This window comes from Acartia tonsa, chromosome 13 (genome assembly GCF_053477335.1).
Source record: "Acartia tonsa isolate MP-2025a chromosome 13, ASM5347733v1, whole genome shotgun sequence".
NCBI classification, from domain to species: domain Eukaryota; kingdom Metazoa; phylum Arthropoda; class Copepoda; order Calanoida; family Acartiidae; genus Acartia; species Acartia tonsa.
Genome location: NC_137272.1, coordinates 33,127,107 through 33,141,376, shown reverse-complemented (window position 1 = coordinate 33,141,376; position 14,270 = coordinate 33,127,107). Strand labels below are relative to the sequence as shown.

The 14,270-nt window shown below is 32.9% G+C and overlaps 1 protein-coding gene across 1 annotated transcript in view; it reads right to left on the bottom strand.

The window, feature by feature from the left end:
* The window catches only part of LOC145335081 (neuropeptide F receptor-like), a 41,969-nt gene that overhangs the window by 14,624 nt on the left and 13,075 nt on the right, over window positions 1–14,270 (bottom strand). Inside the window, exons 11-16 of the mRNA XM_080180793.1 lie at window positions 12,471–12,534; window positions 11,619–11,711; window positions 10,603–10,712; window positions 7,742–7,819; window positions 6,792–6,870; window positions 6,286–6,355 (exon numbers count right to left, since the gene is read on the bottom strand). Of these exons, the coding sequence (XP_080036919.1) occupies window positions 6,286–6,355; window positions 6,792–6,870; window positions 7,742–7,819; window positions 10,603–10,712; window positions 11,619–11,711; window positions 12,471–12,534 (494 nt within the window). The remainder of the gene's footprint in view (window positions 1–6,285; window positions 6,356–6,791; window positions 6,871–7,741; window positions 7,820–10,602; window positions 10,713–11,618; window positions 11,712–12,470; window positions 12,535–14,270) is intronic.

The following is a 14,270-nucleotide window of genomic DNA, read 5'->3' as shown; positions in this document are numbered from 1 at the left end:
GAGTTGACCTCTCACACCCCCGTAAAAAAATTTTATCTGAAATTTTTTTATCTTCCATTTTAAAATTTTTCTTCCATGAAATGGGGTGACTTCCCACAACCCCCGGTACAAATATTTTTTTCTTCCACTTTTAATTTTTCTTGGGATGGGGTTACCCTCTTAAAAAATGTTTTGTCTTCAATTTCAAATTTTTTTTTTTTTTGGAAAAGGGGTGACCTTCTACACCCACTAAAAAGATTTTTCTTGTCAAATTTTTTTTTCTTCAATTTTCAATTTTTTGGGGGTTGGGGTGACCTCGCACAACACCCTACATTTTTTTTTTTAAATTCTGTTTCTTTCATTTCAAAAAAGGAGTTTTAAAAAAAATTCTGGATACCTGGAGCGGGGCGGCCAAGCTTTTTTTGTGGGGGGGGAAAATTTTTTTAAGGGGGAAAAAATGGCGTGCAAAGCGTGCCGCAAATTTTTTTTAACCTCCTTAAAATTTTTACCCTGGGGGTAAAATTTGCTTGGGGGGGTAATTACCCCCACTGATATCTGTTTGCAGGGGTAAATTTTGTTTACCCCCCCCCCCCCAAATTTACTCCTGGAGTAAAATTTTTTGGAGGTAATTTAAATTTTATTAAATATTTAGTACTAAAAAAGCACTGGAAGCGTGCCAAAATTTTTTTTGTTAGAGATTTTTTATTTTTTTGGGGGGGGGGTATTTATCCCTCCTCAAATTGTTTGAGGGGGTTAATCCCCACTTCACCCCCCCTTGGACATCTATGCCTGGAGGATCAGGACCTTCAGAATTATACATGGAACCTGATATTACTTGTATACCTATATTTCTTACTAGCGGCTATGACCCTAGAGGCCTCTAGGGGCACTTGAGGAGGGGGAGTCAAATTTGAATACCCAATATCTTATTTTAGATTTTATAAGAAAAAGTAAAAAAAAAATTTTGGTACAGACACACAGACAGACACACAAACTTCCTGTTACTTTAGTATAAGGATGAGGATGTACTACTACAGGTTTGGGGGGATGTTTTATGGGGTTCAGGAAACCCTCCCCCAAATAAAATAAAATGGAGGGGATGAAAAATATATCTCCCAAAAAGTTGTATTTTGTCCCAAGTTTTTTTTTATGTTTTTTTTGGTGATCCCCCCCCTAAGTAAAAAAGGATGTAAAAACAAAGGTTGTTGAATAAAAGTGTGGAGGAAGCGAAAATTCATTATCAAACAGGGGACATGCACAATTTTTTTTAGTCCTCTAGCTTTAATAGGAGCTGAGATAATGGGGGGGAGGCATTGAACTACTGATAAAGGTGCGGCAAGGGGCCCAACTGTTAAGGGTTAAGTCTCACAAATTATGGATCCCGATTGACCATCTAGTTCTATTATATCTATTGGTTAATTATACTGTAGTACTGCTGTACTTCCGTATTATTTTTTTGGTTATTTTTTAAAACAGCAAATCGTTCTTTTAGCTTGAATTAAAAAAAATATTATGGCCTTAATTAGTTTCAAATGAAGTTTCTATTTAATTCCCATGCACACACAGACATACATCCTATATTTGTTATACATAATTGCGGCTACTTCTCTAAACTTTAAAGATGTAAGATTTATAAAGAAAGATTTTAATTTTTTTTTGTACAGAGTGATTTCTTTGCTTGGTATACAGGCACTATATGAAATATAGATAAATCACATGACTCATAATCAAATATTTGAAATGGAAAAAGTGCTGAATCTTTGATCCTTCTTTGTTAAATTGAATGAACAACTATGGCGATGTGAAAATTAAATTCTACAAAGAGTTATATTTAAAACTTATTACAAAGAGTATGCTTTTAGTTCTATATGATTCTATGAGATTTTTTTCTATTGTATTAAAGTTTAATTTAATCCACAAAATTTTTTGTTAAAAAAATATATCAAATTGTTAAGCTAAGAAACAATTTTATTCATTATTTTTTTAAAATTAATTAACAACACCCTTAGGTAACTCTAGGTGGAGAATTATATGAAAAGGGAGGATTTATAAGGCTGGGGCATCATAAAGGGAGAGGGGTTTATGATAGGGATTCCTAAATCTTTTACTTAAAAGATAGGAAGAGTTTTATTAATCAGCTAAAAAATCTCTTAATTAGTAAAAACAAGATTAAGATTAAGGGAAAAAATGTAGAAAACTTAAAATAGAATATACAGCCTCATTCATGATAATTTTTAACGCCTCTAAGTCTAATGAAACTTTGCTAATAAAAATTTTCTTATATAACCCCAATTGAAAGAACACTAAGGGACGGGGGGAGGAGGGGAATGGTGAGTGTTATGGCGGCTATTCATTGGGGGGGGGGGAATTGTTTGAAAAGGGTAGATGTGGAGGGGGGGGCTGGCAAAGGAAGACAACTTAGAGCACCTTATATTGATATGATAGGTTTATGTAAAGCTAAAGTATTCCTATCAAAATCTTTACCTAAGCTTGACATTACTAAATTTAAGGGTAGACTATCTCCCCTAAACTAAAGTAAGGCTAAAGATACCCTTATTTTTAAGGGGTCCCTAATAAACCGTTTGTGATTAGCTTTAATTATCCCGGGTTGGTCAAACTGGGTTCAATGTCAGACAATCACGCAATCTCAATAAAAAAAAGACATCTTGGATTTTATGTATTCCGTCATCTTTTAACCAAAAGTTTAATAAATACGTTATCTTATTCGTTGGCTCAAAAACTTTTGGTACTTTTATTGAATTTTGAATTGTTGGTTCCAATTTAGTAGAGTCCAAACTTTTCAAACTAGAAGGGGTTAATTTGTTTGTCATCATTGAGGATATAAACTCAATTGTCTTATCCCTTAAGATCCCTGAGTAGTAATCTTATGTAAAAAAGATTTAATTAAAAGATTATATTTTGTATCTTTGAAAGTACATGCCTAATTTTTCTTCTAAAATAAAAGTTTTACTTTTTAATCAAGTTCCCAAAACTTTGTCTTTTGAAATTGATTTAGAGATTATTCTAAATCTAGGTTTAGACATAATGTGCATTTTGGAATTATGAGAAATTCAATTTTAAAAATTCTTTTTTATTGAAATAGGCTAAAAGCACTACACAGTTTTTTTTAACAGTTATAAATCTATCTCAACCATAACATTTATAAATTAGTAACTACTGCTGCTTCATAACGAAATATATTTCAAAGAAAAAAATCTTCATTATCAATCGCATCTGTAATAGAAAACAACAACATAAATAAATGAAAAAAAGCATTAAGAATTATACACAAAAAAGATTCACAGAAAAAGGAATAAAGAGAAGCTAAAAGTCTTATAAATTTCTAAATAATTGAAAAATGATTTCTTTAACCCTAAACAACTACATACTTTGAAGTATATTTATCCTACTGCAAATGATAAATATGACCTAATTTTGTCTATTTAAAGATTCCCTTTAAACACCTCCCCCTTTTTATATAAAGATGCTAATTCCCCCCCAACCCCAAGAGGATATAGGCAGTAAAAAAACCCCGCAGGGGGCACAATTTTCTAACACTTCTTTCTCATTTAGTTAGTCTTTAAAAAGGATTCAAAATGCATGGACATATATCTTTTTAACTCTTATTTTATACATCTTAATTGGAACTGATGATCTATTTTTATAGAGAAACATATGTATTCCGCAAATAAATAGTTAAAAAATTAAATGTGTTTATACATATAATATCAATACTATACAAAGTAGACAGTTTTTTTGTCTGAAGCTTTAGATTTCAATACTGAATTCTTGGCGAAGCTTCACATAGGTCCCGGTATTGTTTTAGGCTATTTTATTTTTAGATTAAAGTCTAGGATGCTTTTAGGCTATTTTTCTATCTTTTTATTACCCCTTTGAAGCCCTTAGCAGCTAGGGCGCAGCCGTTAGTTGTATATAAAGTGCAATAGTTTATATTTATAGTCACGTTGATATATACAAAGCGTTTGATTGATATATGACATTTTTAAAGATACAACTAGTTTATAAATATCGTTTAAAGGGGTTCTGGAAAGTTATCCAGCCACGTAACGTCATAAAAAATGAGGGAGATGGGAAGAAAAGTGGATAAGAAAACCCCTAAAAAAGAAATGGATAATTTTTCATGACGTCACATGGCTGATTTTTGAGACACTGGTTCTGGAAAGTTATACGAGCCAAAAATTTAGGCTTCAATAGTAAAATTTAGATATCCCAAAAAAATATAAATCGAGGGGGGTGTAATTTATATGGCAAATCTCTTAACCCTTAACGGTCGGGGGGGGGGGGGCGTTGAACGCCCCTCCATCCGGTTTTTTCTATCTCATTTTCTGTGTGTGAAAGATAAAGAGCCCAAACTGCTTGACTTTTTAAGTATGGGTATGACACATAACTGAGAGTTGGAATTTTTTGAATATCTCAATCCTGGCGGGCACAGGATGCCACCAAACCTGGCAGGGTCATCCAGGTAAGGAGCAAAAATATTTTTTTGACTAAAACAAAGCATTTTATCATACCAAAATACTAAAAAATTCTCTAGTAATATATCCTTATATAAAATACAGGTGTTCAAGTCACTTTCAGGTTCCAGGTATGATCCTGCAGGTTCTGATCCTCCAGGTCTCCAGAAATCTTTAAAAGGCTCCTGTGGCCGCAATTTTTGACTTAGAGACTTCAAATTTTAAACTTAAACTTTCTTACATGTCTACATAACGTATTAAAATTTCATGAAGATCCGCCGCCGTTTTCCCGCCGACTGCGGCGGCTGGCAGCTGCCAAGTACAGCTGCGGCCGCTGAAATTTATATATTGATATTTCTAATGTAAAATTTACATAAAAATAAACATTTTCTGGAAAAAAAATTTTCTTCTAGCCTCAAAAATAAGAAAATTACAGCCGTTTGAAATTTTTAAGTAAAAAAGACCTAAAAACAAAGGTTGTTAAATAAAAGGGTGAAGGAAGCGAAAATTGACTTAGACTTATAAAAGGTCGGAAATTCATTATCAAAGAGGGGACTTGCACAAAAAAAATTTAGCCCTCTAGCTTTAATAGGAACTGAGATAATAAGGGGGGCTTTGAACCCCCCCCCCCCCCCCCCCGACTGATTAAGGTGCGGCAAGGGGCCCGACTGTAAGGGGTTAATAATGAATATACACAAAAGTCAAAGAATCGTTCTTTGATGTTTTTTCACTTGATACCCTTCCTTGGCTGTATCAGGGAGATGTAGACCCTTGAAAAGGGGGATGTAGAGGGGTTGAGTCACATAGGGGGTTTTATCAACCCTCTTATTTTTTTCAGGGAGTTGAAAACACACACCCCTTCTTCAAGCCCTTTAAACATCGCTACTACACCGCTGTTCTGCGCCCTAAAGTTGCTCTGACCAAGGATGTGGCGAGCATGACCGACTAGTGTAATGGTAATGTATAGCACCGCAATTTATTACGATGTTAGAGGTCAAAATATGATTACACAAATTATATGATTAACAAGGATGACAACATCCATAAAAAAGAAGCACTGAAACGGTAGAACAAACGGACATTAACACTTGTATAGTGTCTAAACTGAATAATCAGAATATAAAAGTATAAGAGTCGAAGCAAAATTGTAAGTAAATTTGTTGATAAACTGCTTGATACAGGATAATTTTTTTGGACATACCTACATATTTAGGACTTAATTATAGAGTTGCTTCGCTTATAATATTGTTCTTTGTTGTCCCAGGAATCAATATACCAAAAATCAGATCAAAAGGATAATTAGATCACATAAAAATTTGTTGTTAAAAAAAGTAGAAAAAAGTGGACATACGGACATTCTGGTTATGATTATAGAGGTGCTACGCTTTTTAAATCGTACCTAACTACTACAGGAATCATCGTGCAAAGTTTGAAATCGATAGGACAATTCTAACATGCCGAAATTAATGGACGGACGGACGGACCGACCCTAATTATAGAAAAGCTTCGCTTTTAAAAAGCTTAGATCCCCGAATTACCAGCCCAATATCCAGTGTCCACTCCTTTCAATATAAGTAAAGAGTAATCTTACCCAGGCAGGAAGGGGACATTGGGCTGTTACTTACACTGGTACCCAAAGTTTTATAACAAAATTTGCTCAAAAACTTTGGGTACTTTTACTGTTTTTGATTGGGTAGTTTAAAAAAAATTAGTGTATATATGTTTCAACCATTAATTTTAGTCTACAGAAGGGTTAATCTTGTTTATGATCATTGGAGGTGTTAATCAATTTGTCGTCCATTGTCTTACCCCCTAATTCCCTGAATCTTACCAAAAAGATGACAAAGAGCAAAGATAGTGAAGTATTGGTTGTCATCATCGAAGGAAAGATTCGTGAAGTCCTAAAAATAGTTTTTTCAATTATTGAATTTTGTATGTACATCAAAATAGGGATGTCTTATATTTTATATCTATCCATTCCCTCCCAAAAGAAACCTCTTAAACCAACTCAACAATTTTTCAAAGTCCTTAGTCTTTACAGATCAGGTATATTTTTGACAATTCAGACAAAACTGCCATCCCTCCCATAAAAAACGGGGTGTTGCCACTAATACCACGAGCAAAAATACAACCACTGTGTTTTTGACAAAAAGTGGATGTATTTTTGTCAATTTCGTTTTTAGCTGTATTTTTGGCAATATTTTTTTATCCAATGTCAAAATTATACATCAATGAAATTCAATGAGGCTGTCAAATTCACAGTTTTGATGACAAAAATACACCTATTTTTATATTATTATTAAGTATTTTAAATCTTCTATTATCTATCTATTATACCTGTAACATATTGAAAATTGTGATGGGTAGCCAGCACAGGATGAAGATAGCTCCAATCAGTATCAGTAAAATACAGGTTCTATAAATAAAGTATCATGTTAAAATCTTCCAATCAATTAAAAACATTCATGGTGATTTTTATAACGACGAATTCTAATAACCGACCAACCAACAGTGAATAAAAATCAAAAGTATTTAAAGTTTCTAATCCAACAAATGAGAAAAGTGTTTCTCGTATTCATTCGAATCCGGTGGATAGGAACCTGTTCTTATCCAAACGAAAAAACTATGTCTAGCATCGTATTACTATTATATTTAGCTTTCTACGAATATAAAAATGTACAATCATAAGATTAAAACTAGTTTTTTTTAGCCCCGAGGTGCCGAAGGCACTGGCTAAAAAAACTTATAATTGAACATTCTATATCCGCGGAAAGCCGTTTATAATACGATGCGAGAAATAACTATTATAAAACTGGTGGAGGCACCAGTCAATTTTTAGATCAATGCTTGGACATCCCAACCTGATTTTAAGGTAGTCCGAAATTTAATAACAAATTGTCTCAGAATTGCTAAAAATGTATGATGCTTAATTTAAAACGGGACATCGGAAAGTGTCATGTGTGACAATAAAGTTAGTTATATTACTTTAATCTTATTTTAAAGACGCCACATATGACTATTTCAGTATCTTTGCTTCGCCCCTTGAGGTGCAAGATTTATTTGTGTTTAAAAAAAATGTATTCAAAGTGGTGTTATTCTACTCAGAAGGTGAGGGGGGGGGGGTAATGTCCTACCCAACACCCTTTCCTGGAACAATGGACAACTTCCTTGAAAATCAGGAAATTATCAGTCAAGCACTTTACGAGATTTTAGCAGACATACGTAAATACAAACAGATAAACATCCTATTACTTTGGTATTCCTTTAATTTTTCATATTTTTCATACCTTTTCATTTTTCTAACATCTTTTTTTCTTTGTTCTGTAACTGTTCTGCTTGTGTATTGATACATACGATCTTGTAACCTATAATATATGTAACTAGCGATTACGCCACTAGAGACCTCTGTTCTTTTCAATCTATATTAAAGTAAGCTGTTTATCACAAATATTTTTTTTCGCCGCTAGATGAGGTAGATAATGTTTTTTGTTTTATTTTAGCTGTTTACCAAAAATATCAGCTAGGCTGAATTTTTATATATTTTTGCAATTTCTCTTGGGAGGGTGGCGTAGATATACCACACTTTTCTGGGATCTTGCTGAGTCAAGTATCAACTGTTGGGAATATCAAAGGATGACTCCATGCAAAATTTGAGCCGGATCCGGCCAAAACCGGCCGTGAATTTTATAAAAAAACCGTTTTTTTTCCGGTTTTTAGGGGGTATCTGTAAATCGATTCAGCTAGAGCAAAACCGGTTGGAGGTACAAAAAATTTTACTTCACATGAAATGCTGAATTTTCACCAAGTGAAAGTCTTGTGTCATTATCTCTTGTGAGAAAAAAGTTATTAATTAATTAAAATTTCAAATTGTGATTTTTTGATGGATTTCTTTGATAAAATGACAGGCTGGTCAATTTTTAGGTCATTTTTTGCTGTTTTCGGCCCGCCACGCCCAAACGGTTTGAGATAATCTCACGGGAGCTTTTGCCCGACCTAAGCCTGGTTATTTGTAAGGTCTAAGAAAAAAACAAATCCCGGATTGGATGAAGCACAACGTCGCTGCGCGCCGTCAAAAATCGCTGGTCGGCTCATTTTGCCCCCTCAAACCCTCACCTCGTGCCATTTTTCTGTGTAAAGATTATAATTATAATCTTTTGCGTAAGTCTGTTTTTTTTCCTAGACCTCACAAATAACCAGACTTAGGTTGGGCAAAAGGTCCCGTGAGATAATCTCAAACTGTTTGGGCGTGACGGCCCAAAAACCGCAAAAAATGGCCTAAAAATTGACCGGCCTGTCATTTCATCAAAGAAATCCATCAAAAAATCACAATTTGAAATTTTAATTAATTAATAACTTTTTTCTCATAAGAGATAATGACACAAGACTTTCACTTGGTGAAAATTCAGCATTGTGGGCCGCCTAGACTTTATATTTGGTGACCCTGGGGTGACGGGTTCAGTGCCCCCCACACCCACGAAGTGGGCATACTTTTGAAAATCACGTTTTTTCAGTTTTTCCTCTTAAAGGAGGGGAAGGAGTCGTTTTAGAGACTTCAAGCATCTCTTTGATGTTGAACAACTTTTTGAGGCAGACATTTCTTTATTTATGTTTCATTCGCCTCCGGCTGACCGTTTAGCCGTTATTTGCCGCCGAAGGCGTGATTTTTGCCGTTTCCGAGGTTTTAATGGACATTTAGGAGGGGAAAGAGTTGTCCAATCAAGTTGATGATGAAGTACATTTTTGTAGGCAATTGCATTGGCTAAATTTAATGTGAAGTAAAATTTTTTGTACCTCCAACCGGTTTTGCTCCAGCTGAATCGATTTACAGATACCCCCTAAAAACCGGAAAAAAACGGTTTTTTATAAAATTCACGGCCGGTTTTGGCCGGATCCGGCTCAAATTTTGCATGGAGTCATCCTTTGATATTCCCAACAGTTGATACTTGACTCAGCAAGATCCCAGAAAAGTGTGGTATATCTAGGGTGGCGGTACCCTCCCCCAAAATAGCAATAAACCTTCCCTGGATCTATGAGAATCTACACTGAAAAGGAGAACCATATCTATAGATAGATAGATAGATAGATAGATAGATAGATAGAAGGATAGATAGATGGGTATATAGATAGATGGGTATATAGATAGATGGGTATATAGATAGATAGATAGATAGATAGATAGATAGATAGATAGATAGATAGATAGATAGATAGATAGATAGATAGATAGATAGATAGATAGATAGATAGATAGATAGATAGATAGATAGATAGATAGATAGATAGATAGATAGATAGATAGATAGATAGATAGATAGATAGATAGATAGATAGATAGATAGATAGATAGATAGATAGATAGATAGATAGATAGATAGATAGATAGATAGATAGATAGATAGATAGATAGATAGATAGATAGATAGATAGATAGATAGATAGATAGATAGATAGATAGATAGATAGATAGATAGATAGATAGATAGATAGATAGATAGATAGATAGATAGATAGATAGATAGATAGATAGATAGATAGATAGATAGATAGATAGATAGATAGATAGATAGATAGATAGATAGATAGATAGATAGATAGATAGATAGATAGATAGATAGATAGATAGATAGATAGATAGATAGATAGATAGATAGATAGATAGATAGATAGATAGATAGATAGATAGATAGATAGATAGATAGATAGATAGATAGATAGATAGATAGATAGATAGATAGATAGATAGATAGATAGATAGATAGATAGATAGATAGATAGATAGATAGATAGATAGATAGATAGATAGATAGATAGATAGATAGATAGATAGATAGATAGATAGATAGATAGATAGATAGATAGATAGATAGATAGATAGATAGATAGATAGATAGATAGATAGATAGATAGATAGATAGATAGATAGATAGATAGATAGATAGATAGATAGATAGATAGATAGATAGATAGATAGATAGATAGATAGATAGATAGATAGATAGATAGATAGATAGATAGATAGATAGATAGATAGATAGATAGATAGATAGATAGATAGATAGATAGATAGATAGATAGATAGATAGATAGATAGATAGATAGATAGATAGATAGATATAGATAGATAGATAGATAGATAGATATTTCTAACCTGGAATATATAGCAGTATTTGCTACAGAAATAGTTATAACTGGAACCAAATATTGAACTGTTAATATTATCACAAGAGTTATAGTTTGCAATAACCCACCATTGCTTCCCTGAAAAATGATAATCGAGTTTCTATTAGGATTAACAGCTGATTTAATAATATAATTTAACTAGGGATTATTTTAATGGCCTAGAGCCACCACATAATTTAAAAATCAGGCATAGAGTCTCAAGATCTTTAGCTACATGATCAGAAATAACCTTTTTTAAATTGTTAATAGTAAAATTACCCTATAATTTACTATGTCTGTCCGTCTGTCAGTCCGTAACTCGTGTATCTTGTCCCTAAATTAAATACAGCTTAATTCGGACATATTTGCATTTTAAGTCTTGATATTAGAGATGTAATGATCGCTACAATATAGTGCCTAGACTTCCCAAGAATTATTTATTTAGTATATCCTCGCCCTTGAAAAAATAAGGATGGCAACATCCATAAAGGCGAAGCCCCAAATTATATGGTAAGACTTACACACAAAATTGTATGTAAATTTAATGCAAAAATGTTTTAAAAAGGCTAATGTTTAAGGACATACTTACATGTCTGGAACTTGATTATAGAGATACCTTGTAGTCAAAGGAATCATCGTTTGAAAATCAGATGAATATGATAATTGAATGAATCAAATAATAAATTGTGGACAAAATGAAATAATTAATAACAGACGAACTTTCTGATAGTGAGTATATAGTTGCTACGCTTTCTAAGTTGTAACTAATTGTTTCAGAAATCATCATGTCAAATTCGAAATCTATAGAACAATTGCAACATGCCTAAATCTACAATAATAGTTATTTATCGCATCGTATTATAGACAGCTTTCTGCGGATATTAAAATGAATAATCCTAAAATTAGTTCCAGTTTTTTTGACCAGTATAGGCCAAAGACATAGCGGATAATAATCGGTTTCGCAGTCATAGTGCAAAAGCTTTGAATTTTATTATACATATATACCTCCAAGCATCTAGGCGCTAAAGGTTCAGTTAGATTCATTTCAGATATTATGAACTCCAGTTGGAACTTGAGTAGGTTAGAAGCACTGGAACCCTTGGTAGAGAGATACATATATTATTTTTCTTTATAAAGCCTCATGTCTTTTTATTTATAACCAACTGAAGATTGTTTTTAACATGAAACACTGTGTATTGGACTTATGAAATAAAAATAACATGTTTAATTAAACTGTGTTGATCACTCTATGTAATATTTTCGACAGAATTATTGCAACAAGATCAAGGGTTGAACCATATTAGAAATTAATTGTCTATCAAGGAGCTCGAGTTTTCCAATTATTATGTGTTTAAAGCTAAAAATAATTAAATTACTATAGCTTTACTCTCATTGACTGCTTAGTAAATCTTCTGATACCATTTTTCACAGACTAAACATAGTTTTTAGTTTCTTGTAATTGAATACTTGTGAGTCGATAATTGAACACCATTAAAGATATTATGAGCTTATTGAATAGGTTATATACAACAATGGATAGGTAAATTGATAGATATGTAAATTACTAATGCATTACTATAATAAAAAATAGCAGCTACGCCCCTAGAGGACATTGGGGGCAAATAAGGGAAGGGGTTAAATCTACTCTCCATTTTCAATTTAAAAAAAACCAATTTCTTTTCTAGATATTGGGAATTTTTTTCTAGGGGCGAGATTTCTCTTGGAAGGGTTGAAGTATCATTTCCCAAAATGGCTATGAACCTTCTCTGGACCTATAAGAAGCTCAACTGTAAGGAGCGGCTGCAGACACACAGATAGACTGACAAACATCCTCTTACTATTATATAAATGGATTACCATTGATAATGTTTCAGGTAGGTTGACTGTACTGTTGAAAATATATTCCCCTGTCAAATCATTTCTATAAAGAAAGAAAGAAAATTATTTAATAGAGTAGTTGCGTTATTAGAGTAAAACACTAGAGGGAGAAAGGGTTAGATAACTGTATCTCCCCATCGCAACCGTCTTGTGCAACCTTTCTACTGGGTCATTGAAAATCAACCAATGGTGTCGCTTACATCAACACAGACAAGTAGCAGAAAACAATTTAGAAGCAGACAAAAGAGGTCTTGGAAAAATTAAGGGAGGTAGATGTCTGCATATACATCTATACTATAGATCTATTGCTGCGTTAAACAAACAATAATAATGGATGTAATTTTACATGGATCTTACACCAGAGGTTGGGTTTTATAAACTTTCTATCGTCTTCGTTCAATCAATCAGTGATATTAATGATCCGTAGAATTTAAACAGAGTATAGAACTTTAGAATTCAAAATTTTTAAATTATTAATTTAGCCATTCGTATAATGTCTAATACAGCTCTAAAAAGATGCATTAATTGATATACAGCAAAAAATTGATTTAAGATGAATTGTTTTTCTTCCATGAAGGCCATACCAACAAAAGCGAAAAAAAAATAAATAGCTGTATACTCAGTTTAAATCCAACGGGGCATTAATGTCACTGAATGATTGAACAAAGACGACAGAAATTTTATAATACCTTACCTCACACTGGATAATCGGATCAACCAATAAAAGCGGGGGGAAATTGCAACCTAAATTGACGACAATTTTTCTCCTGTTATATCCTCCACTTTTATTCTACATCCATTACAATCAGTGAAAGAAGTAATATCGACCATCAGACTAACCCCACAAAACTTTGCAATGCACCAATACTTGTTGGTGTTAGATAAATCTTAAATGGAAAATGTGGTAAAATTGCAAATTGCCAAATCAAGGGAAATTTTGCAACAAAATTGTTGTCAATTATTTTACACAATTCGGGGATTTCTTTTAATCTGTTGTATGGGGAAAATGCACAATCCTTAGGGTCGGTCCGTCCGTCCGTAACGGTTAGGTAACAATTACATATTTTTGTTAATTTAGAGACATGTTAGAATTTTCCTATCGATTTCAAACTTTGCATGGTGATTTCTAAAACAGTTAGGTATGATTTTAAAAAGCATGGCAACTCTATAATCGCTACCAGAATGTTTGTACTTCCATATAAAACATGTTGATTTTTTACCTTTTTGACAATATTTTATCTGACATAATTATCCTATATATCTGATTTTTGGAATTCTGATTCCTAGGACAACAGATCACAATATCATAAGCTCTCTATAATCAAGTCTTAAAAATGTAAACATTGTTCTGTACTTAACAGTTTAGCAACAAATTTATGTAAATTTTGTCCAAACTTATTTATTTGTATTTAGCTTATTCAGTTATAAAACTCTACAAGAGTTAATGTTCGTTTGTCCTCCGTTTCAAATCTTTGCTTTTATGGATGTTGTCATCCTGTTTTTACAGAGAGACGAACGGACAATTTGAGTGGGAGAGAAGTTATACAAATTGTAAGCTTACATGAAGGGAAAAGGTTTAAGAGATTACAACATTACACACTACATTAAGATTTAGATTTTATAATAGGATTTTTATCCCTTTAAGTAGCGTAGTTACTCTATAACTAGGTTTGGTATGTCCGTCTTGACGAATCAATCATTCTAATTGATTATCTTAAACATATGACAGTCTCCAAAATTACTAAAATAAAGATTTCTGTAATTTCTAGTGTCTTTCTG